Source organism: Triturus cristatus, chromosome 5_2 (assembly GCF_964204655.1).
Source record: "Triturus cristatus chromosome 5_2, aTriCri1.1, whole genome shotgun sequence".
Lineage (NCBI taxonomy): Eukaryota > Metazoa > Chordata > Amphibia > Caudata > Salamandridae > Triturus > Triturus cristatus.
The window spans coordinates 29,428,511-29,455,892 of record NC_140588.1 but is presented as its reverse complement, the minus strand read 5'-3'; the positions used below and the strand labels follow the sequence as shown (position 1 = coordinate 29,455,892).

The window sequence follows — 27,382 nt, the reverse complement described above, 5'->3', positions numbered from 1 at the left end:
TGAGTCTCTTGCGGCGGGTTCCCTTCCGGCTGACCAGCGTTTGGCCACGATGGTCGTGATCCCCAAGGAGGGCAGGCCGCGAGACCGCTGTACTTCCTACCGGCCTATTTCACTGCTAAATGCAGAGCCTAAAATCCTGGCGAAAGTCCTTGCCAATCGTTTGTTGAGCGTCGTGTGCGATCTTATTCATCCGGACCAATGCGGCTTCATCCCGCACCGCAACACCGCTCTTAACTTGCGGCGTCTTCATGGCGCCCTGGCCAGGGCGGAGCTCCTCTCCGAACCGGCCGTGCTGGTTTCTTTGGATGCCACGATGGCTTTTGACACCATTGAGTGGCCATTCCTCTGGGCTGTCTTGGCTAAATTTGGCTTTGGGGAAGGATTTATTGGCTGGGTGAAGCTTCTTTACACGGGACCCATGGCTCAGGTGGTGGTGAATGGGCGCGTCTCTCGGCCCTTTGCCCTCGGCAGGGGCACGAGGCAGGGGTGCCCGTTGTCCCCTTTGCTCTTTGCTCTCGCCCTGGAGCCACTCGCTGCTTGGCTCCGCTGGGAGCCCTCGCTTAGGGGGATCCGGTGGGCCCCGGGCTTCGAAGATCGGGTCTCGCTGTATGCGGACGATATTCTCCTGTATCTCACCTCACCGCGGCAGTCGCTCAACGTCCTCTTTGACGTTCTGACTTCCTTTGGGAACAATTCGGGTCTCACGATCAATTGGTCTAAATCCTGCGTCTATCCCATCTCTGGTGGTCCTCCTCTCCTGCCGCCTCGGCTTCCGATCCAAATATCTCTGAGCGGCTTTAAGTACCTGGGGATATACGTTTCGCTGGACCCGGTGGCTCGCTATGAGCAGAATCTCCTGCGTCCACTCCGGCGATTGCGGGAGGACACGGCCCGGTGGTGCAGGCTGCCCCTGTCCCCGCTGGGTCGGGCCGCGCTGTTCAAAATGATGTCCCTTCCCAGGTTCCTCTATGCACTCCAGAACTCCTTTGACGTTATCCCGGTGGCCTACTTTCGGGAGGTGGAGAGCCTGCAGAGGAGACTGGTGTGGGACGGGCGGGCGCGTATTGCTCTTGCTAAGCTTACTCTCCCCTGGTACGACGGGGGCATCGCGCTTCCTGACATTCGCAGGTACTATTGGGCCTCGCAGCTATCGGCCATTAACCATGCCACGTATGCGCCTGGCTTGAATCCGGCGTATGAGATGGACAAGTTCCTGCTTCCCGGCGGGAACTATAACAGGGCACTTTACTCCCGCTCGGCGGGCCGGACCCTTACGGGTCCTACTAAGATTGCGGTGCGGACCTGGAGGGCTGCCACTGCGGCCACGGGCTGGAGTGAGCGACTAACATGTGCTACTCCTTTGTTTGCCTCCGACCGCCTGGGCAGCCTCTGGACTACGAAGGGGTTTGACCAGTGGGATACGATTGGTATCAGCAAAGTGGGAGACATGTGGCATAAGGGCACGGTTAAGACTTTCGCGGCGCTCCAGGCCGAATACGAGCTTACGGACAGGGAGTTCTTCCGCTATGCCCAGGTTCGACACGCCCTGCTCTCGGTCTTTGGGGAGGGGACCAAGATCCCGGTTTCCTCGCCCCTCGAGGACCGCATACTTGACGGACATGTCCCTGACAGTACCATTTCTTTAACTTATAAAAAACTGATTAATCATCGGGCTGACCTCTTTGTGCGCCTCCGGGAGGCTTGGATGGGGGATGGGGTGGAATTGGACGACGAGGACTGGCAGTCTGCACTGTCGTCCCCCAAGGAGGTCGCCATTCCAGCCCGTCTCCGGTTGGTACAGCTCAAGATTCTTCACCGGGTGTATGTGACGGGTCCTCGCTTGGTCTCGATGGGATTTTCCGACGACGGGCTCTGTAAGCGGGGTTGTGGGCTCAGCGCCACCTTTCTCCATATCCTGTGGGAGTGCCGCGAGGTGGCGGATTACTGGCGCCGGGTCCATACGATTATGGGACAGGTCACTGGGGTTGTGCTGCTGCCGGAGGTGCGTCGCTGTGTCCTGAATGTGTGGGAGCCCAATGATTACAGCGCGGCTCAGACTCGGTGGGCGGCCCTGGGGAACATGATTGCCAAGAGAGATATAGCGCAGCTATGGGGCGCCCAACGGCCGCCCACCGTGTCAGTATGGAAGGAGAATATGGACTGGTGTATGTTCAGGGAGAAGACTGTGTATGTGGCCCGTGGTAAGCCGGGGGCATGGGGTAGAATCTGGGGGCAATGGAATGCGTATCGCGGGGGTATCTGTACGCCCCCCCTGGTGGACACCGATATCGCCATGTCCCCCTGACCCTTGATGGTTCCTGGCACCTTTTGTAATAACTACATATGGACGTTCATCTCCCTTGACCCCCCCCCCCCCCGTCCCCAGCCTCCCGGTACTCCTTCCTTTTGCCGGCTGCTTAATGGTCTGCACTGGAGGTCCCCGGAGGAAGCCTGACCCGCACTGTTTGCCCTTATGCCTCGCCTTTTGTGTTTCTTTTAGTTTTTGTGTCTGTTGGACTTAAGTCTCCTGTTCCTTTAGAACTATCCGGAGCCACTACGGGGCTGCGCCCCGGGACTTGACTGCAGCCTTGATAAATGTATATTTCATTCTGTACCTAGCGGCCGGCCCTGGTGGTTGTAGGCCCGTGCTTGTAACCGAATTATTGTTCAATAAAAATTTAATAACAAAAAAAAAAAAAAAAAAAAAAAGGAATATCCTACTTACTGGATGAGAAGTATTCTGTGCACTTCCTGGTTGGTAGAACACCTGTTCCCCCTCAACACGTTTATCACTTTTGCTCCCCTCAAAGGAGAACACCGCAAGACTTACACTGATGATGTTTTTTATACAAATCCTGCATCAAGCTCACAGTGTATCGAACACGACAAATTATAGGGTTTGAGGGTTGCTCCCCTCAGTTACTCATAAGAGATATAATTTATTGTCTATGCCTCTGTCATACCTTGGAATTTGTGAGGGCTGGGTCAAATTGCTTGTAATGGTACACCTCCATTTCCACCACCACTCTCGTCAGGTTATGACCTCTGCTGATTCCAACACTGTGATTGATTATATACATTTCCATCATGGGTTTACTCTAATAGGTAAGGCAGGACTAAAAATCTCTGGTACTCTGTCCCCGGACTCCTGCATGCGCAAATACGACAAGTGAAGAATAGCACATGGCTTCAGATGGAAATGGATGATTTCCAGACATGTACAAGACAGGACTTCCTTTGGTAGTTTCAATATTATGCCTCACTCATACCCAATCATACAGCGCACCAACTTCCCACCAAATCATTACCTAGGGGGATATAACCCAGAAAGCCCAAACACTGTGCCAAAGATATGTATAATTTGTATTAAAAGCAAGTTTTTTTTTAGTTTAAAAGTGTCTAGTAACACAATGAATTCTATTGATTGTAATATTTTGTGTTTTGTAGATTGTGTTACTAGACACTTTTAAACTAAAAGAAAACTTGCTTTTGATAAAAATGATGTATATCTTCTAGGATTGTAGTATATCTCTTATTACTGACGTATCTTTGGCGCACGGTTTGGGTTTTTTGGGTTAGATCCCCCAGTGTATATGCTGCCATACAGAAATTACACAGACTCTCCTCTGACATTCACCAGGAGAATGGAACTTGGAACATGTCTAGGTGGGTCTGGGGTTGGAAGATCCTTGCTTTCCTAGCTATCGTCGCTAGCATTTTCCTCACCTCTTGCATATGTATTCAATGTCTCCCGGCCTGTTGCTCTTATTGTGTTACACTTCTCACCCCAAAACTGAAGACGTCTATCCATGATACCAATGCTGTAATTATGACTCAGAAGGAGATAGACAGTTTTATGCAGATAGACGAGGGTGTATTTGAGGACTCATCTTCCCTTGATGCCAAATATATGGATTGTTCTGAATTTGAAGATCATTTGTTATATATATATATTCCATGCTACATTCTATATTCTCTAAATGGTTAGCTTATGCCAAAAGAAGGGTCTGTTGGAATGGAAATGCTTTTAGTCGAATTCTCTGTGCATTGTACGATTTAAGTTAGCATTCGCTGCACCATTTTGTATTCAGCTGCCATTTTGAGCCATGATCGAACCTAACTTCTGTCTCATTCTGTCTGGCTCAGCAGAAAGCAGCTGCAAATTTTTTTGTATTTCTCGAAGGTTGAGCACCACTGTACTAATAAATAGACTGTTTTGTCATCACATACCTTTCTCACTAGATAGGTCTGCTCCCACTCTTAGAGCGGCGGGCAGAGGCAGAGTAACCTTGAAGCTGATATAGCATGTGCCCAGTCCCAGGATTGTAGCTCATCCTTGTGTATCTCATTTGTTTATTAGCTATCAACTGGAAAATTCCGGTCTGGGCGTGTCTTTAGTGATTCTGAAGATGTACATTATGTGTTACCATGTTGGCAGAAGTCAGTCCCTCAGCAGCAATCCAAGGAGGCTGGTCAGAATGGACTTCACTCGAGTGTATCTATACTAAATACCTTTTCTTTGTATTCTCTACTGTCCTACCGACTCTTCATTTGTATGGAAGGCTGAGAGGTGGTCGCAAGTGACCCGAGTGACCGTAAACTGGTCACTTCCTTCAACTTCCTTAATCTACAACACTACTCTATGCCACTGCACTTCACCCTGCACCACTATACTCTACCCTGCACCACTTTACTTCACTCTACTCTGAAACCAATCTACTCTACACCACTGCACTCTATTCCCCTACACTTTATGCCACTCTACTCCATGCTACACCACTCTGCTCTGCGCCACTCCACTCTATGCCACTGAACGCCACGCTGCACCACTCTACCCACTGCACTCTACGCTACACCATTCTACTCTAAACCACTGCAGCCTATGCAATTCACTCTAAACCACTTTACTCAAAACCAATGCACCCTACACCACTGTACCTATGATAACTACTTTGCACCACTGTACTTTATGCCGCTATGCACTGCTATATTCTACGCTATGCCACTGCACGCTACATCCCTCTACATCACTGCACTCTACGTCACTGCACTCTACACCACTCTATACTCTGCACAACTGTACTCTACATCACTGCTTTCTCCACCACTCTATGCCAATGTACTCTACGCCACTCCACTCTGCACCACTCCGCTCTATGGCATAATCTTTGAAAACAAGCTCAGCCTGGAAACTCAAGTGAATGAAACGGCTGGAATTTGTTTTTGCCTCATCAAAGCATTGTGCCAGATACTCCCAATGCTCCCCATCTCGTCTAGAGCTCAAGTGGTTTGAAGTGTAATCCTGAGCCGGCTGGATTATTGCAAGGCCTTGCTATTGGGAGCTCCTAACTTCCAAATAAAGAGATTACAGAGAGTACAAATGGTGGCAGCCAAGTTGGTCCTAAATAGGCCACGCAAGTCCTCTGCATCTTAATCCCTGAAGGAACTCCACTGGCTCCCGTTGGTACAGAGAATAAGGTTCAAATCGCTCTGTTTTGTTGTTAAGGCACTCCACGGCCTGGGGCCAGCTCCCCTACAAAACGGATTTAACTGGCATGCCCCAAAAAGAAATCTACGTTCCTCATCAGCTAATCTGGCAAGCATGTCCAGGTTTAACAAAACCAGACTTGGAGGAAGAGCATTCATGCCCGTGGCAGATTGATTATGGAATGACCTCCCAATAACCCTGAGACAGTCAGGGGAACTATTACCCTTTAGGAAGAGACTTAAAACATGGCTCTACCCAAAAGAGTAGAACATGCCAAAAACACTTTACTGGCCATGCTGCTGACGATCACAGACACACTTCATTTCCGGCACTATGGGCCTGCAGGTGCGTAATTCAGTGCCAGAATACCCGTGGGGCCACAGCGCGCTTTATAAATGACCCAAATAAAATAAATAAATGCCATTTCACTTTACCTCACTCTATTCTGCAATGCTGCTCTCTCCACCACAAAACTCTACGCACTCTACCATGCATCTCTCCATTCTACATCACTGTACTCCAAACCACTCAAAGTCCCTCTACTCTATACCACTGCACTCTACATCACTTCACTCTATGCTGAAACAATCTACTCAATGCCACTGCAGTATATGCCACTCTACTCCACTCTGTGCCACTCCACACAACACCACTATATTTTACACAGCAGCACTGCACACCAAAGCTCTCTACACCACTTTACTCAAAACCAATACACTCTACACCACTGTACTCTATGCCAATCTACTCTGCACAACTGCACCGTACACCACAATACTGTACGCCATTGCACTCTGCGCCACTCTCCACCATTCCACTCTGTCACTTTACTCTGCACCACTCTACACCACTTAACTCCACACCAATACAACCTACTCTACACCACTGCATTCTATGAAACTGCTCTGCAGCACTGCACTCTTTGACACCGAACTCTGTGCCACTCTACTTTGTGCTGCTTTACTCTATGCCACTGCACTCTACTCTGCACCACTCAACTGCACTCTACGCCAATGAGCTCTACACTACTCTAATCTACTGTGCACCACTGCACTCTATGACACTACACTCTACGCAACTCTGCTTTACACCTCTCTACTCTGCACCACAATACTCTAAGTCAGTGTACTTTACTCCACTTTATTATGCACCACTGCACTCTTAGCCATTGCACTCTACACCACTCAAGTGTAAGCCACTCCACTCTGCACTACTCCACTCTACACCCATGCACTTTATGCCACTACTCTATACCACTCCATTCTACCCTGCATCACTCCACTCTACACCGAAACAATGTACTACATGCCACTTCACAATATGCCACTCTACTCCACTCTGAACCACTACACAACTCTACACTAAACGCTGCCCGCTCTACTCTACTCTATGCCGCTGTGCTCTAGCCTTTACTGCTATACTCTAACTTGCACCACTCCACTCTGAAACAATCTATTCTACTCCACTACACTCTATGCTAGCTGATTTAGCACAATGGTCGGACACGAACTGTAAGATCCCGTTAAACCAGACAGGGTTTAGTCACGGAACAGGTACAATGGCTAATGCAATGGCACTGTGCTTGATTGGCGAGAATAGTTTACATAACCATCGGGAACTATATACCTGTTTCGTCGATTTTAAGGCGGCCTTCGACCGTGTTAATAGGAATTTACTATGGGTCAAATTGAAGCAGCAGGGTCTACCGGAGTCAATCCTAATGCCGATTATCGACCAGTATAGTAACACGTAGATGCAGGTAAAAATGGGCAAAGGCTAACTAGGAAGATCCACACCTTTGACGGATTAAAGCAAGGCTGTGTGTTGGCTCCCCATCTCTTCAACTTATTCATGGCCGACCTAACAGTAAGCCTTGACCTGATCAACGCACATCCTCCCTGGCTGGGCATGCTTCGTGTAACACATCTATCCTATGCCGACGATGTGGTCTTGCTAAGCCAGACAAGAATAGGCCTGCAACGTCTTTTACAGGAGTTGACCCGCTACACAAAGCAGAACATGCTAGAAATAAATAGCACCAAAACAAAAACCATGGTCATAACCCGACGCCATAGATTACCACCAACCTTTTTAATAGAAAACGTTAAACTGGAAGCGGTTGGAAGCTACAAGTATCTTGGGATACTGTTGGACAAGCGTCTTAATTTTCAGGCACAATTCACCAGCATGGAAAAGAAGGGCATGGCCTTAATGCATGCCTTTATGAGCCTAGCAACTGAACTTAAAGGTCCCTTGGTTTTGCCTCTGCTAACAATAATGAAAGCTAAATTAATCCCAACGATAGCTTACGGGAGCATACTGCATCATGGCAAGAGTGCACAACTTTTGGATAAAGTGCAAATGAAAATCTATAAGTATGTCTTTGCGCTACCAAGTAACGCATCAACGGCCCAAGAAAGACTGGAATTCGGCCTGAAATCTCAAGTGCTGTTGAGAAAGTACGAGACCATAAAATTCTGGTACGATGTCTGGATGAACCAAGAGATCATGCTCTATCGAGCCATGTGGGAAACAATCACTAAAAATCCAAACTCAAATCACGCCAAGTATCTTAAAACGGCAGCCATTAGACACTCATTGTTGGACGACAAAATAGCTTTTAGCCACCGGTCACATGCCTGGATGACAATTCATTCTTACAAAAAACTAGTGCCGGCGCTCTTCTTGGACCTTGCATTTTCGCCTTTTATTAAACGTAAATACCTTAATATAAGGTTGGGTAATCTGCCAACTAATGCCGATCATCCAAAGTGGAGGCCCCAAGAAAGTGAAGGGTGCGGGTTATGTGGCGCAGCAAGACAAGACTTCATCCACCTAATTTGTATTTGCCCGGCTCTCTCACAGGAACGTCGGAATTGGTTGAAAACCAAGTTCAAGGAGCATGGAATACGTATATGTCGGTCCGCTGTCATACAAACCTTATGTACAGTAGACCCACAATTCATTTACAGGACAATTAAATTCATTGAACATTTTGAGAAAAAGCAAAAAACATTAGCAAATTGTTGAATTTGGAACATGTTATTCCTTACAGTAGAATGACATCTGTTTTTATCTTCACAGTAGTGTAAATTCTTTGTGTTTTAACATATTGTCGTATTTATATTTTGTAATGGTTTTTATTAACTATACAATAAAGTATAAAGTACTCCACTACGCTCTATGCCACTGCACTCTGTGCCACTCTAAGCCACTGCACTACACGCTGCTTCACTCTACATCTCTGCAATCTACAGTATGCTACTGTATTCTAAACCACACTCTACACCACTTTACTCAAAACCAATGCACCCTACACCACTGCACCCATGCCAACTATTTTGCACCACTAAACTTTAAACCACTATACTCTACAACATTCTAATTTATGCCACTACATGCTACGTCACTCTATGCCATTGCACCCTACGTCACTGCACTCTATGGCACTGTATTCTAATCTGCACCACTGTACTCTACATCACTGCTCTTTGAACCACTCTACTCTGCACTGATCTACGACCCTACACTCTGACACTCTAGTAAGCATGACTGCACTCTGCTCTGCACCCCTCAACTCTATGCCACTCTACGCCACTAAACTCTATTGTGCATTACTCCACTCCATCCTGCACCACTCCACTCTATGCCACTGCAATCTACTCTGCACTGCTCTACTCTATGCCACTGCACTCTATGCAACTCTACGTGTCTGCACTCTACGCTAATGCACTCAACACTACTTTACTCAAAACCAATGCACTGTACCCCACTGCACTCTACGCCACTTCACTCTACAAAACTCCACTCCATGATACTCCACGCTGTGATGCTCTACTTCATTAAATTGTGCTCCACTGACAATCTACTCCACTGTATGCCACTCAACTGTACTACACTCTATGATGCTCTAAGCAACTCCCTCTATGCCACTCCACTCTATTCTATGGCACAGTACTCCCCGACACTCTAAACTATGACCATCTTCTCCACTTTACTCTACAACACTCTACTCCACTCAACACCTACTACGCTACTTCACTCTGCTCTACACCACTCCACGACACTCTATGCCACTACCCTCTAGGACACTTGACTCAATTCTGAAACTGTACTTCATTGTACAACGCTCAATGCTACGCCCTTCCAATCTATGACATTCTACTCCCTCCACGACGCCCCACAACACTGTACGCTACTCCATGACACTCCAGTCCACTTCACTCCTCTCCACGCTACTCAACTCTACTGTACGCCACTCCATAACACTCCACTCTACTACATTTTATGACACTCCACTGCACGCCAATCTCCTTTACCCCACTAACTTTTAGCCATGCTGAAAAGCAGCCATTCTAGTGTACAACATTGCTAAAACATATTGGCAAAGCCAATAGCTCCTGCACAGGCGTGACCTACCGGCTTTGCCAATGCTTGTTTAATTGACTGTTACATATTATGTTTCACTTTAATTAACCTTGGCACTGCTGACTTTTAGGGAGTTACCACAGGCAAAATAGGATAGGGATCTAGGTCCTGACTACTGCCTTAGACCTGTTATAGGCTCAGGGTTTAAGCAGAAACATATTGACTATAAGCTCAGGAGAACACACCCCTGTTGTTTTAATGATAGCTACAGAAGACGATAACATTAAAAGTCTATATGGAGGAAATGTAATTTCTATTTTGGACACTTTAGTACACTGCATCTCATAGGGATCTTAGAATAGTGTCTAATCTCTACCCGTATACTAGAACCACATACACCAAACTTAGTTGTTCCATCATAACAGCTCACTAATTGTTAATGAGGCCACCTGTACAGTAATACCATCCCAATGTGGGAGAGCAACGGGCTAAATGCTGAAGCGTGTCATCTTAAGGGAATGAGGGTTCAGTGTCCTTTACCTTTTTGATTACTTTGGTTTATGAGGAGACACAAACATTTCATAAATGAGAACTTGTACCACTAACAAATGGGTCTAATTTTTTTTCTACACTCTTCCTCTACAGTACTGTTTGCTTTAGAGTGTGTCTTTGGGATGATATACTTTAGCCCCTCCAGTTAATCTCACTTCTTGTTGATTGTTACGTGAACTAACTACATATTGATGCACAACTGAGGATCTTTAGAGCAAAATGCGTTCCCAGTTCATCTATCTTTCACAGATTTCTGTGTGGTTAGGTTGGCCATTGTACCTCCCCATCCTTCCTACTCAAGGTAGTATCTGCCTTTCAGATGCGCCAGTCCATTATCCTTCTATCCATCACCCTCCTAATCCCTCTAAAGAGGAGGCAAATCTTTATCGGGTGGATTCTGAGGTACTGTGTCCTGTTACATCAATCACTCTTGACAACACAGAGTAGATTATCAGCTCTTTGTGGACTTCCTCAGAGCTAAAAAGGGCTAGGAAGTGACTCAAGAGCACCATCTCCCATTCAGTATGAAGATTTGCTGTGCTTTCCCAGGAGGTATTCGTGCCCACGCCACTGGATTTGTGACGGCTTTTACAACTCTCATTTGAGACGTTCTGGTGCCTGACATCTGCCAGATGGCCACGTAGACATCTATGCATGCTTCTGCCAAACATTACTGCTTTACAGCTCAGGTAAAAGACACACAGATGATGGATGGAATGCAGAGCACATCAGACATTCACCCCCAGTCAAGAGATCCAAGTTAAATCCATTGTTCCTTTGCTCACCATGACACCCCAGTTTGGACCCAGCCATATGCAAATCAGTCTTGACCCTGTACCTCATGGGAATAGTCCAGTCCGAATGCCAAGCCAGATCCTCCCTGGACCAGAAACCAGCATCCTAGGACCGGTTTCGGGGTATCACCACTCATCAGCCAAGCTAGCTTGAATCCAGGGACACAGTGAGCTCGGGACCCACGTCTGGGCATACCCGGCGCACTTAGGGCGAGACAGTAAATGACACACCGATGATGGAGTTCGGGCTGGACTGTTCCCATGGGAACAGGGTCATGACTAATTTGCATATGGCTGTGTTTAAACTGGAATGTCATGGGATCAAAAAACGATGGATTTAGGCCCTGATCTCTGAAGTGGGGTTAATGCATGACATTGTTCAGCATTTTGTCCCTCAAGTTTTCTTTTTACAGCTCAGGTAGGCAGTGAAAGATACTTTGCTCAAGAAGTTTTGCATGACTTCTTTGCTTAATCTGAACTACTCAAATCAGCATCTGAGGGAAGTATGGCCTTAGGATTCATGCATAAAGTGAGCAATCTGCGAGGAGAAATAACTATCATTAGAAAAGGTTACTTAGTTTTGGTAACACATTTTTCGGGTGAAGTTCATAATCTTCTGGCAGATTTCTTCCCCTGCACCGCACTCCCTGCTCCTTAAATGAGTGGGTGCTATGTAAAATAAGATCACAAGTTATTTTGTTAACTTTATTTATTGATTTCAAAGAAATAAATTGGTACAATACAGTAAAAGAGTAAAAACCGCAGTGCATAAATGGCCACATAGAAGTGCAACTGTACTGGCAAGTACCACAAGTTCCCTACAGGTAGGCAGTGATGAATAACTCTGCTTCCTGCAGAGATACAGAGCTATAATCAGAAGCAGAAGACCTAGTAAGGTACTAGGTATGACATTACAAACATTCTCAACTCAAGGACGAAAGTATGTTTCCCAAGAGTATATGGTACATGTATTATGGAGGGCCCCTGGCCATATTGTTTGAAGATAAATATTCTCTCAGGAGACTCCAGATATCTTAAGAACTGGCCATCAATGGCTGTAATTCAGATTATAGTTCAAGTTGTGTGCATTAACAGATAAAGACTTGTGGTCAGGATTTAAGTGTAGGCATGTGGCCTCACCCCAGAGTTTAGCAACCACCATCTTTGCCATCAACAATGCAAGGGTGAATAATATCCTATTTGTTTTAGGCATTGATTTCACCCAGCCCAGGAGTACCAACCTCGACTCCTTTTGATAATTAGGGTAATAGTATCCCCCATCATATTCTAGTAGTGGTCTATAGTGGGGCATGCCCATGCTAAATGTAGTATGTCAACGGCTCAGTGTGTGCGCAGCGCTGAAAGGCTAGAATTGTCTTTGCGCACACACTTCCATAGGCTCCTGGGGGTGTAGTACATCCTATGAAGATAGCAGAATTGTATCATGCACATCCGGCTATTTGTCGATAAAATATCTATTTCCACAAAACATCTAGTCTTCATCTGACAGTGGGTTTGGTAGCTCAGTGTTCGAGCTGTCCATGGGTTTAGGTGAATATATTGGTGCCACTTCCTGAACAGAGCTATACAAGATAGTTATCAAGCATCTAGATATTTTGATAGCAATCAGTAAATTTAAAGGTTTAAAACAGTGAGGTTCCTGTGGGAAGACAGGGGTAATGTGGTGCCTCAAAGTCTATAAATGTTATGTTATGTTATATAAACTTGTAGCGCGTACAGATACTCTGAGGAGTGTCCCGGCGCGAACCTGAAAAGAAGTCAGAGTCAAAAGGCAAAGCTAGAAGAGAAAGGTTAATATTATTATAAAGCAGAAAGATATCTAATGCGGTGGGAGCTTTGGTATTTGTGACCTCAATAAAAGAGCCTACCATGTATAAATTACCCGAATTAGTGATCTTTCATTTAAGGAGTTGTGAAGCTATCCGACCAGATGCCAGTCCCGATTGGCGTGCCCCAAGGCTCAACTCTTTCCCCCACCCTGTTCAACCTATACATGGAGGCCCTAACTGCAATTCTCCAAATCTCTAACATCTGTATGATGACACACAAATTTATGTGAAAATTGCCTCACACGAAGACATCACCACCCTAAATAACTCTTCGAGAACAATATAACACTGGCTGACTCATAAAACCTCAAACCTAACACACTCAAAACCGAATTCCTCTTAATCTCTCCACCCAATACCACTTTGTAGTAATTAGTAGTGTTTCTGTGTTATAGACTATTTCTAATATGTACTCTTAATTGACATGTCCTCTTTAAGTAGCCAATGTTCTGCTTAGTTACTGTGGAATGTTTGTGTTCATTCTTGAGTTGGGAGTCTGTTGGAGTTGGCTGCTCTAGGGCTAGCTCCACATCCATGTAACCTAATAAATCTTCATCTCAAGACAACTACTGTATCCTGGTCATTTACTACATTTTACTGGCGACGAGGATGGGATCTTTGTGATGATGATGACATTTCTTTTTCTGAACTTATTTACGAGGATTGCGAAGACTGTTTAGTAGCTGGTGTAGACATTCCAGAACTGAAATTTTGTTCGGAAGATGAATGGAGGGAATGTATTGCCAATAATTGTGTTCTCCAGGATGTATGTAGGTTTGTGAGGTGTGGTTGGCCTAGAGAAAAGGTTCTTTCTCCTGCTCTTCAACCTTTTGTTAAGGTTGAGGATGAGATTTCCCTTGAAGATGGAATTTTGTTGCGTAATGACAAAATTATTCCCCTTCATTTGTTCAGGAAAGGAATCCTCATTAGAGCACATGAAGGGCATTTGGGTGCATCTTTCACTAAGCGACGCAATCGCGACACATTCTGGTGGCCAGGTATGGATTCTGAAATTGAAGAGTTTGTATTAGATTGTTGTATTTGTAAATCCTCTGATAAGTCTCTCAAGACTTATGTTCCTCCTCTCATTTCTGTCAACTGTCCTGATTGCCCCTGGTCAAAGATTGGTATTGATGTTATGGAGCCGTATGTGACTCTTAGTGGTAACTTTAGATTTATCTTAGTGACAGTCGATTATGCATCAAAATGGCCTGAAGATAAGTTAGTTAGAGATGCCGACACCAAGTCTATCATATCCTTCCTAAGTGATGTTTGGGTAAGAGAAGGTTTCCCAGAGATTATTGTTTCTGACAATGGGAAACAGTTTGTCAGCAAGGAGTTTGAACTGTTTTTATCCAAGTCTGGTGTGAAACACATCAAGAGTTCTCTATATCATCCACAGGGAAATGGTCTGGTGGAGAGGATGAATCGGGTCATTGGAGACTGTGTGAAATGGGCTAAAGCAAACAACCAGGATGTGATCAAGTCCCTTGACAGCATGATTTGGTTTTATAGGACCACTCCACATTCGTCCGTTTGAACTAATGCGGGGTAGGAAGGCAAATACCTTATTTCGTCCAGGGTGGATGTCTAAGTGGATTAATAGTATGTCTGATGTCACTGAATTGATGTCTAATGTAAAGATAATGTTTCTCAAACACAGCTGAAACAGAAGGAAAGTTATGACTCTAAAAGGGGATCTAAAGTTTCTCTTTAAAAGTCAGCTCGTGTTATCACCAAACCTTCGAGATTTAAGGATTGAATTTTCTGATTTTTCTACTAGTTATTTATTAATGTTTTCTTTTGTATATTTTTTTTTCGCTTGTTTTTTTGTTTTAGAGGAAGGGAAGGTAATGTAGTAATTAGTAGTGTTTCTGTGTTCTAGACTATTTCTAATATGTACTCTTAACTGACATGTCCTCTTTAAGTAGCCAATGTTCTGCTTAGTTACTGTGGAATGTTTGTGTTCATTCTTGAGTTGGGAGTCTGTTGGAGTTGGCTGCTCTAGGGCTAGCTCCTCATCCATGTAACCTAATACATCTTCATCTCGAGACAACTACTGTATCCTGGCCATTTACTACATTTCTAACATCAAAGAATGGCTTCCACATTTACATCCTTGAACTGTACCCTTCATATCACTGAATCAGCAAAATCTCTAGGAATAACCCTGGACAATGACCTCTCTATGTAGAACCATATCAGAGCCTTCACCAAAGGGGCCAATCACCAGCTTCACAAACTAAGAAAACTAAAATCTTTCCTTACCACTGCAGATCTCAAAACAGAGGTTCAGGGACTAGCACCTCTGTAGGCTACCTTTAATGTGGCTGCTAGGCTCATCGCAGACTCCCAAAAAGTCATCATATCACCTCTGTCCTCCATTCATTGAACTGGCTACCCTATAGGGCAAGGATTAATCTCAAAATTGATTGCATGTCACTTATAGCTCTCCACCACAACACTCCATGCTACCTGGCCCAGAAACTGGCATTATCGGGTGGGAATAGATCTTCCCATAGCACAAGCTCCCTACTGCTGAAGCCCCAAAAATTCAACAAAAAGAAAACCTACAAGCGAGCCTTCTATGGAATTGCTCCAAAAATTTGGAACTCTCTCCATCCGGAAACCAGGCCCAACCCTTCTTGACCCTCTTCAAAAAGTAAACAAAACTGTTATTATTTAAATAGCTTTCTTTCCGACTGAGGCGTTAGCTCTCTTAACCCTACCGGCGGGAATCTAGTCACTCAAGGCAACTTTTCTCTTCATTGCTTCCTATGTTTTGCCATTCTATCGTTTATCTTTATGAACTTATCAATTGTGATCATCGCCGATATTCTACTCATAACCACCTCATGTATACTGCATTGTAACGCACAGTTACCCGATATAGTCGTGTTGCTGAGGTCAGCCCTGAGATTATATGTGTTTATTGTTGTATTTTCTATGTTATTTTCCCATTGTTTAGCGCACTGATACCAGAAATGATCATGTTCGCGCTGTATAAAACTAAAAAAAAAACATGAAATAAACATCCCTTTCAACAAAGCTGGCTGTCCACCATTTTGGGCTGCACCATGATCCCAGCGGTCGGTGCCGAAGCTCGACAGCCAGTTGCGGTTTGAGGCACACACATGCCGCTGATCCTCAATGGCTGTTTGGGCTAGATGTTCTGGCTAGTGTGAATCCCTGGGTACACAAATGAATGACAGCCATCTAGACAACCGGTCTTCTGGCACCCCTTGTAAAACGTTATATGCTTATATTGTCCTTGTCTTTGATGCTCTGTGGCTACTCTCCGCAAACCTCAATGGGTTTCAGAAAAAGTACTAGGAGCTAATTGCAGCATGCTAGTTAGAAGTTACTGTACTCTGATGTTAGGGCCGTTGGGTGGAACTAAGGCGGAATCCGCATGGCACAACCTAGCAGCAGCCAAGAGCTATTTCTGATAGGGGAAGTTTTCTGCTATTGCGGGAGCCAAACTTGACAGACAAAAGAACCTGCCAACAAACAACACTTCTTATATGCCCTGCGAAGCAGTTGTGAAAAAGTGCCACCATACCTGTGCCTGCCACAGCACTGTGACCTGCTACGCCCCCATCTTGCATATGCCCCGCTGCCATAAACACCAGTGATGACAAGTCGAGTAACCAGGGCATGAGTCTAGGGCACACTCGGGTAGACAACATCTATCCACTCTTTTCACAGGTTGGGCGCGGTCTCTCCTGCCAAGAAGTTTGGCACCACAGAAATATACTGAACTCGTCCTGGTGAAATTTTCTGACACCAGGACACATTCAGCAGCGCCTGCACAGTGTATGCTTTCATTCCGAGCCAATGTGCAGGCGAGGGGGCTTTGTTATTTTAAACTCCTGCTGAGACCAAAACTAAGGTGGAAATTAAAGAGCTATTAGGCCTCCTTTTGTTGGAGTATCCTGTCTGGTTGCTATCTGGACCCCAGCACACTGTAAGAACGTCTGATATGTTGGTCTGCCCCAGTATTCACACAAATAAATTAAATACCATTATTTTGTTTTATATATTTTATAGTGCTATTTATCCCAATCTAGGGTGTCGGAGTACATGTCGGAGTACATGTAGTACACATCATGCATTGAGAATAAATTATGTGTGTGTAAATCGATACACAGGATGTGTTACATAAGACAATGATGGTTACAAGGTGCAGAAGTCAGATGTCGTTTATAGCTCACTGTGCTAAATTACAATTTATGAACTGAATTAACAAAAGGATCTCTGTGTTAAAAGCAGTAAAACACTTACCCATCTAAATAAAATAAAAAGATGTAATCTGCATGTCACATGATGTGTTTTGCAGGAGATGTATTAACCCTTTATGTTACTTTCATTCAAAACTGGGACTAGATAAAACACAGCAAGTGCATTAACCTCAAGAGTCATCTTACCATTATTATTCCCTGAGAATTACTGGGCATACAAAGATCTATGCAGCAGGTGCCTTAATTATTCTAAAATGCAGACTCTGCAGCCAATTAAGCAGAACAGATTTTCTGCCACGTTTCTCCTTGTTGCCAATTTCCATGTGTCAGAGTGTTAAAAATTAAATGTGTACGTCGAGGCCCAGATTTTGCGTCTGGGTTATGTCACTTTTTGGCACAACTCTGACGCAAAGTCTCATTTGTTAAATGCTGTAATGTGCTCAAATGTACTAATAATAGACCTGCTAAACATATGTGTGAGGTCTTAAGATCTGACGTCACTTTTGTGATGTGACTTCCTTTGAGGTCATGGGTTGTGATGCCACATGCAATGTCACGCTCCGTGATGTCACACACCATGGTGTCACTTCCCTACTGCTTAACTTGGTTAGTCCCCCCACTTCTTTTTTTAGGACTTGTGCCCTCTGAACCACTACTTTCTGGAAGTTTGCTTTGTGACAAAGTTGCGCCTGCAATCATGGCAGCCTTGGGATGAGATAAGCAGGGGTGCAATTGGTGACTTCCTCTGACATATTCCAAAAGTTGCCAGCCCCGTCCAGAGCACAGCAATTGGATTGCACTAGAGGAGGTTAAACACAGTGCTCCAACTGTTGATTTTATTTTACATTGAAACATCTTTCAGTGCCCTGAAGCAGGTGTGTGCTCGGCTGACTACTCCTCACCGAAACGCTCATCGACGCCTGTGTTCAGTCACTCAGACACGGAAGCAAAGCTCTATTGTGAAATATGTGTTGTTGAACTTCCATTATTAAATTTTGATGACTACATAAGATAAATTAATGAAATATTTTGAAAAGATGTTTGAATAGACCTGCAAACGCAATTTTGGGTCTGTAGATATATGTGGACGTTAAGGCATTATCCAATTGGACCCAATGTTGTGAGGGGACATATATAGTTTTTCTCCTTGGTTTTGGTGTTCTGTAAGGTTGGCCTTATAAGAGTTTTAATAAGTTCTACTGATTGAGAATGACGGTAAGGGTATGAGTGGTATGAGAGAAGTCTGTGTGAGAGTATTTAGACTGTAAGGGTATGACAGTTCTTTTTCTTTATGTATGAATGCTTAAATCATTGTTTTCAAATTATGGTTATGAGCTTTAAATAAATAAAAGAAACACAGATAATTCCAATATAATATCTTGTTATGTTGTCAGATTCGATTTTTGACTCTATTTACAGAGCGTATTTTTGGAGGTGGGTTGGTCTCTCTTTTCAGTGTTCTCTCCCGTTGCTACCAATGTCATAGTTGCCTCTACTAGGCTTTGATATTAACTGAAAATGTAATACTTGCAACAAAAATCTCTACAAATATTTGCAACAAAATGGTAAGTATGTGTTTATACATAAACTTGAGGACATTTTCAGGTACTCACACTGGAAAGACTGTTCGCATCTGCTCTACCAGTGATATTAATGTAATTTTCCACAAAGTTGCGTGTCGCTGCAAAAACTCGAAGCACTTTTTCATCTGCTCCAGATACAAACTGAAATCTACCAATCATTGCCAAGCACTGCATATCATAGCCATGGATTTGAGGCCTTGCTATTTCATGCCACGTCACCTAAACAAAAAAGAAAAACAATGAACAACTATTATTGAAACAAAACGAAAATGGGTAAATATCTTGAAATACAGAGCACTAAAGAAAAATGCCTCATAATAATGTTTTATATATTTTGAGCTAAAAAGTACTTGGCGTCTTCACATCTTTACTAAGCAATAACTGTTCAGTTGAGGAATGCTTAACACATGAATGAAGAAGTAAAACTAAATGTGGTATATAATACGTAGAGCGTGGCTAATCACCCATGAGGGTATCCAGGCGCTGTTCCTAGGCATGGGGAGATTAAGTGATTTGCCCAGATTCACAGGATGTTGAGCCGACTCCAAGACTTGAGCCTGGATCCCCGGGTTCCAAATTCCGCAGCTCTGGCTGTTACGTCACATTCGCTCCCCTATCACTACATTTCGACCATCACAATTTCGGATTACCTCTATTTTTAATCTTTTCTTTCGGATAACCATAACCTTGGCCTGGTAAGTAAATATGAAATTACTTCAGTTTTATAGTATTTAGGGCCTCATGTAGGTAGCATACGAGTTACCACTTCTAAAATACCGAACGATACCGAATCGGTATTTTAGAAGTGGTAACTCGTATGTAGGTAATGAGTCGGTATTTTTTACCGATTCGTTACAATTCGGTAATTACCGAATCGGTATTTACCGATTCGGTAATGAGGCATACCTTCCCATTGAGGGGAAGGTATGCCTCATTACCGAATCGGTAAATACCGATTCGGTAATGGTGGAGAAAATGCAAGGGTGGCAGGGTGTCACATTGACACCCTGTTGCACCCCTGATTCGGCCATGTGTGCACATGTGGCACACATACATGCCCTAAGGGCATGTATGTATGCCACATTGCACACTGCTACGCGCTTCCAAATGCATACAAACATACATTAATTATTTACCACCAACTAAAAGTTGGTGGTAAATACCGACTCATAAACACACACACACACTCCCCCTACATATCATTTCTGAAATCGGAATTTACCGATTCGGTAAAATTACTGAATCGGTAAAATTACCACATCGGTAACGTTACCGATTCGGTAATTTTACCGATTCGGTAGTTTTACCGATTCGGTAAATTCCGATTTCAGAAATTGACCCCCTACATACCAATAGCCAATATACCGGTCGGTAACGGTATAATTACCGAAAATCGGCCGTTACCGACCGGTATATGGCTACCTACATGAGGCCCTTAATGTATTAAATAATTTGTTCTATATCTTATCAATTCTAATCATAATACATAATTGATTTATATTCCACCTAAACTTGGGAACTACACAGAGTTCTCTGCTTCTTCATGTGCATAATTTATGCAGCACTCTAAGCCTGAATGGGTATTGTTTTGGCTTATAGTGGATGCTCGCTCGTGTCTGGACAAAGCTAAACCTTTCCGAAGAGCTATAAAAATAGCAAAACATGTGCCAGAGGTTGCATTTATTCATTAGAGGTTGGCTTGGATTGTATTTCACCAATCCAAAGCTGCAATATCGTGCCTGGAGTTGTAAAAGGCTCTTGTCATTTTACAGATCGGCGTAGGTGGCACTGTGCCAATCCTTTGCCAAAAGGTTTTGCCATAGAAATGGCAAAACACTTTGTCCCTTTCTGGCTCTGCATAAATGGTACTGTGCTAATCCTATGCTTAAAAGCTTTGCTAGAAAAACAGACATTTGAGGCGAGCAGATTCAGAGTGTTGCTGGTGTTGTAGGGTGCTCTATACAGGAGCTGCTCTCCACATAAAATTGGGAACTACCCAGAGTTTTCGGCTCCTTTTTTGCATAATTTATCCAGTACTCTAAGCCTGAAAAGGTGTGTGTGTGTGTGTGGTGTGTGTGTGTGTGTGTGTGTGTGTGTAGATATATATATATATATACACACACACATACATACATACAACACGTCCCCTCTTACAGAGATGACCAGGACACTCCGGGATGTCATGACTGATGTAATATGTGGGGTAATTAGCAGTGCATGGCAAGAGTGGGAGTTACAGTAACCTTAGGACACTAGTTATAGTTACTTGAGATAACTAGAACTGCTAAATTTCGATGGTTTTGAGTGTGGAAAATCTGAACCCAACAGTTGCGTGTTTAGGGGGTTGGCCGCAGGGCCCGGCATCCAAACCCCGCATGCAACCAACCCATGACACTCACTGCTTTTGGCCGTGTGCAGTGGGGGGGGGGGGGTGTTGGCCACAGGGCCTGGCGTGTGGCTAAGCCCTTTGGCCAACCCTCCAAAGGCAGCAGGCCCCCTCCCCAGGCTGCTTTTGGCTCCATGAACCTGGGGTACAGCACTTTGTTTTTTAGGAGGAAGGGGGCTCGGGAACCCCCTCCCAGGCCATGTTTGGCCCGGGGACCGAATACACCGGGCCCGGCAACAAATGTGAGGGGAATGAGGCACGCAGCTTCCCTCCCCCCTGACCGATTTCAGCCCCAGGGACCCCATCCCCCAGGGCCTGGCCAACAAAGGGTGGGAGTCCTGGTGCCCACCCAGGGCACCCACCAGACTTTCATTGAGGGCAATGGGGGGAGTACTAAGGCCCCCATGGCCCAAGCCGCCTCCATGCTTCCAGCGGAATTTCCTATTGGCGGTAGCCAGCAGGTAGTTATAGTTAGGACCTAGTTTCCGTAAGAAAAAAGTTTTTTGTTTTGCTAATAACTTTGGCGTCATTTGACAACTCTTCACAATATTCTCAAAACTAGTTTGCCAGTCGCTTCAGCTGCTGTCTGGGACGCTTTGGGGTTAACTGTCAAGCGGGGTCTAAGAAAAACGGATGGTCCCAAAACACGTTTTCCCTATGAACCCAATTTGGCAGAAAGCTAGATCTTGGCCCAGAACGAGTGCTTTTTGTAATTTGGTGTAAATCTGTTCAGTAGTTTTGGAGTTAATAAAGTATAAAGGTGTATGTATATCGAGAGATGCGGATCCATGTGCCAACAGCAATGTCGTGATTGGCAGGACACAACCTGATAGGAAAGTTGCGGCCACCATTTTGTGCATCGGAACACAGTTCCTAGGGAGAAAATTCAATGTAAAAGGGATAGGAAGGGCCAGGGTAGAAGTACCCTGACCCCATGGGACTGATAGAGAGGTCTGTGAGGGACCACTCATGGCAAAGAAATTATCCCAAAACTTTTTTTTTTGCGCATGAGGTTCCGTAGATCCACCCGGATCCTCATGGATTCGAAGGGGATCCGTGGATTCAGACCCCAACTAAAGAAAAAAACACATATACGCATTCACAGACCCACACACTAACTCACACACCCATACAATCACTCATACACTCACTCACACACCTGTACAGCCACTCACACACCCAATCACAAACCCACTCTTACAACCACAAAGCCACTTCCAGACCCATATAGCCACCCACACAGTCACTCCTACGTTCACATACAGGTAGTGATATACTTATAGAAATTGCAATAGCATATGTTTGTATTAAATGTGTTGTTGTTTTAGCATTGAATGTGTGCAATATAACCGGCAGACCCATTATTTAGCAGAGGATTCACGGCAGATCTGCATATCTATAAAAAGAATATATAAAAAAAAAAGATAGACTTGATGCATTGCATTGATGGAAAGACTACATAAATTACCTTACCTTCATTTTTTTTTTTAAATATATAATAAAAGAATGAACGCGTGAGTAACATGTATTTATAAACCTCTGTCAAATCATAGTACAATTTATATTAAAAAGAAAACAGATAAGTTCACTAAAAAAACAAAGGTTGCAGGGGTTATAGTTAGGAAATTGCATTAAAACACTTTATACATTCACTGAAAAAAACAAAGATTACAAGGACATTATAGTTAGGAAATAGAATGAATAAAACTTTAGAAATTCGCTGAAAAAACTACGTTTACAGGGACGTTAAAGTTAGGTTCAGATTTTAAACACACATAACCATTGAAATTCAGCAGGGGTGGGGGGATCTCAGAAGGAAACCTCTCCCTGAGCCATGCCATGGCCCCATGGTCCTCATACCCCTGGACCTACATACATATACTCCATCCACCACAACACTGTGTAGTTTCTTGCATGGGCAGGAAACAGAAATGGAACTCCCTGCCTTCACTCTCCCAGACAGGGAGCATAGGTTTGAACTCACCCGATGGGAGCAGAAACAAAAACTACTCCCACTGTGCGGCAGCAAACCAATGGAGCTGTTTCCTAGGATAGTTGACAGCACGGGAGCCAGCAAGACAGAAGGAGCCAAATGTCTACCCCAGTGGATCCATTGTGGTCTATGGATACCACTGAAATTACTCAGATTTTCGCCAAGAAGACATCCACGTTTGGCCCCTTGTGTGCTAACTAAGTCCCGAGAATTCCTGTCCTGAAGAGACCCCGTATCACGAGGGGGGTCGAAACATCGTCGGCTAGTAGAAAGAGAGAGCCTAAGAAAAACAAAATACAATTAACTATATTATAATTGTTAAGAGCTCCTCTTTGTGTAACTACCAATAACCACTACCTCCCCCTTCTTTCACATTATATTTATGCCACTGTTAGGTTATGATCACTTCACGGGGGTTCACAAAATCACGTAGCAATTTTATATAGTGTAAATACTTAGTGTGAAATTTTTTGCTATGACTTTTTGGGTACTTGTGAATATTTTGAACGCAAAATAAATTATACTCATTTCAGCTGGAGTGTGTACAGCTTTGATAAACTGTCTTGTGGGCTTCTAAATCAAAAATCTATGCAATATTGATTGACTGAATTGAATTAAGGTCCTATGAAATTAAATGAAAAGAGGAATTTAATAAAGCGCACTGCGGCCAGAGCGGCTTCCTGGCGCTGGGGGCTCAAACATGCTCACAGAAAAAACCCAAAAGGACTAGTCGGGAAAAGCCTGGGAAAAAAGAAAAGTTTTGAGGGCCTTGCGGAAGTGACGGTAGATGGGGATGGAGCGGATAGCAAGAGGGAGGCTATTCCAAAGCCGAGGGGCCAGAACCGAGAGCCCCCGGTACGAGTTTTACGAAAGCGGGGAATGTGAAGCAGAGACAGTGATGAGGAACGAAGAGTGCGAGCAGGGGCATGAGAGGTGATAAGGGAGTTAATGAACAGGGGGGCAGAACGATGGTGGGCCAGGAAGGCCAGGCAGGCGAGTTTAAAAGAAGATCTGAAATGTACTGGGAGCCAGTGGAGAGACCTAAGGGCAGGAGTGATGTGAGAGCATTTGGGTAAGTGAAGAATAAGTCGGGCCGCCTGATTTTGGATGGCCTGAAGACGGCGGGTTTCATAAGCCGGGATGCCAACATACAGGCCATTCCCATAGTCAAGGCGGGAGATGATTAAAGCGATGACTATAGTTTTGAGAGCATCAACCGAAAAAAAACGAGAGATCTTGCGAATGATACGAAGGGAAAGGAAACATGAAGAAACAACAGAACTAATTTGTGAGTGCATAGACAGGTCTTGGCTGATCTTGATGCCCAAAGTCCGGACAGAAGAGACGGGTACCGGGGGAGGACCAAAAGAAAGAGGCCAATGAACAGGGGACCAGGGGTTGGAAGGACCACCGGTGAGGACAAGCTCCGTTTTATCCGGATTGAGCTTCAAATGATTGGAGCTCATCCACTGCGAAATAAAAACTAGAGTAGAGCAAAATTTGGGAAGGGAAAGAGAAGGGGATGAAAGATCGAAAACAAGCTGGAGGTCATCAGCGTAGTTATACACAGAAACCCCCAGCTCGAGAAGAGAAGAGACAAGAGGGCGGATATAAAGATTAAAAAGAAGGGGGGAAAGAGAAGAGCCCTGCGGCACCCCACAGGTGACTGAACGAGGGGGAGCGGAAAATCCGGAAAGATGAACCGCTTGCGTCCTGCCTAAAAGGAAGGACGCGATCCAAGAAAGGGCAGCGCCCTGAATGCCCACTGCGCTGACACGGTCGAGAAGAATGGCATGATCGACCGTGTCAAACGCAGCGGACAGGTCGAGGAGAACCAGGGCCTGGGGGAGACTGCTATCAGCTTTCCCCTTAAGTTCATCCATGACTGCCAGCACCACGCCCTCTGTAGAGTGGCCAGGGCGGAAACCCGCCTGGTGGGAGGCCAAAAGACGATTCTCCTCGAGATAGGTGGATAAGCAAGTGGTGACGTAGCTTTCAAGGATCTTCCCAAGATAGGGAAGCAGAGAAATGGGCCTGAAATTAGATAACAAAGAGGGGTCAAGACTAGGTTTTTTAAGAATAGGAAGAACGATAGCAGATTTGAATGAGGAGGGGACAGTAGCCAAAGTAAGAGAAGCATTAAGAAGAGCAAGAGGGGGAGCAGGGCAGCTAGAAAAGAGAGTTCTAAGGATGCGAGCAGGAGCACAGTCCGCAGGAGAACCGGACTTAACTTTGGCAAGCAGATCCAAAAAAAGCAGAGAGGAAATGGGTTGAAAGTAATTAAAAGAAGAAGAGGGTGAAGAAGAAAAGCTATATGTTTGTTCTTGTCTATAACTAATTTACGCAAGTCATACCTTCCTTGCAGAAATTGTATTCTTTTGGTAAAGGAATTCCTTGTGAACACTGTTTTTGCTTATTATTATTATCACTCCCACTGTGCGGCAGCAAACCAATGGAGCTGTCTCCTAGTATAGTTGCTGGCATGGGGCCAGCAAGATAGAAGGAGCCAAAGGTCTACCCCAGTGGATCCATAGAGGTCTCAATTTTGTGGGTGCCCTGGGTGACACCAGGGCACCACAAAAAAAAGAAACAGCGTCTCCCCTGGTGAACTAGCCACGCTGAAGTGGCTGCGGGCCTACCTCTCGGCCCCCAATGTTCAAAATTGTTGGGTGACCCAGGTGGGACCGGGGAACCCACTGAAAAAAAAGATGGGTGCTGACTTGGGATCTGGCAGGGACTTATGCCTCCCCTGAAGCCCTTAACCCTTTTGCCATGGATCTTGGGTGCCTTGGGTGGGAACAAATAGAACATGAAAAGCAGTGAATATGAAATGAGCTGTGTAGCTGCTCATTTCCTATTTACTTCTCCCGCCAGAGAGCACCTCATAATGCCCTGCAAGGAATACCAAAATAAATTATTTAATCCTGTGGCACTTCAAAGCAATTTATTTTAAATGTTGTGGGGGCTGCAGGGGGTGGAGCAGCCCCTCAGGAGGAAATTTCTTTTTAAAAGTTGCAGTGAGCTTCCTGTGTCATTGCATACATGACCCACGGAGACCTTATATTATTTTTAAAGCACTCCAAGCTGGAGCTACATCCTCTTCAACTGGAGTGCGGGGAACTCTTTTGGTAGGCTCCATGGCTGCATTTTGTGGCCTGAAGAGTGTTAAAGAAAGATTCAACCCATATTTATGGTTGTTTTGAATAAAAACACTTTGTTAAAAAAAACAGTGAAAGTAATTATGATTATTCTATGACATGTATGTGCAAGGAAATACATTGTACTATAGTCATAGGTAAATTATTGTGGTAATTTATTGACAAAGCCAATAGTTCTGATTTATATATTTTGGTCTTCTGACCCTTTGACAAAGCCAGTAGATTTGCCCTAGTTAAAATTACATCCTTTACATTGTTACTTTACGTTTGAAAGTCACTGAAAAAAACAGAAGGTAAAAGTGAAGCTATAGTTAGGTTATGGTGATAGTATCTTACTTTACATTAACAAAAACTCAGAAATTCACTGAAAAAACAAAAGTTAAACTGATGTTATAGTTTGGTGTGTTTTGAGTTTAAAATGTTACGTCACAGAGATTTTCACATAACTAAAATGTCATATTAACCTTTGTGTTTTTCTGTGAGATATATATATATGTAGATTATACATCAATACACAGAATTAAATATACATGTGTATATACAGTGATGGCTCCTCCGCTAAGGCGGAGAAGCGATGCCCCACCACGCAAAAGGAAAAATAAAATGACAATAACGGCCAAACAGTTTATGCACACTTTGCATGTTCCCCACCAGGCTGTAATGCACAGCCTGGTGGGGAACATGCACAGGCTCCCTGTCCCTGCCTGAGCACCGAACCATGGCGCTCAGACCAATCACAATACTGAATTGCAGCGTTGTGATTGGCTTATGGGAGCTAGGAACCCAGGTGCTTCCTGCAGCTTCCGGACAGGAAGAAGAAACATGAAGAGGACGGGGAGAGGCGGCGTCTGGCCGTTTCAAGGTAAGTTTTTTTTAACTTGACCCCCACGCCCGGTAGCAGCCCCTACCGTGTATATATTATCATTACTTTAATAACATATCTATACACATACATACATCTATACACAC

At 44.5% G+C, this 27,382-nt stretch overlaps 1 protein-coding gene across 4 annotated transcripts in view; it reads right to left on the bottom strand.

Annotated features, from left to right (window-relative positions):
• ELP2 (elongator acetyltransferase complex subunit 2) overlaps positions 1-27,382 on the bottom strand; it is a 940,461-nt gene that overhangs the window by 407,735 nt on the left and 505,344 nt on the right. For all 4 annotated transcript variants that reach the window (XM_085606785.1, XM_085606787.1, XM_085606786.1 and 1 more), the window contains one exon: positions 18,907-19,095. In XM_085606785.1, coding sequence (XP_085462911.1) covers positions 18,907-19,095 — 189 coding nt within the window. The remainder of the gene's footprint in view (positions 1-18,906; positions 19,096-27,382) is intronic.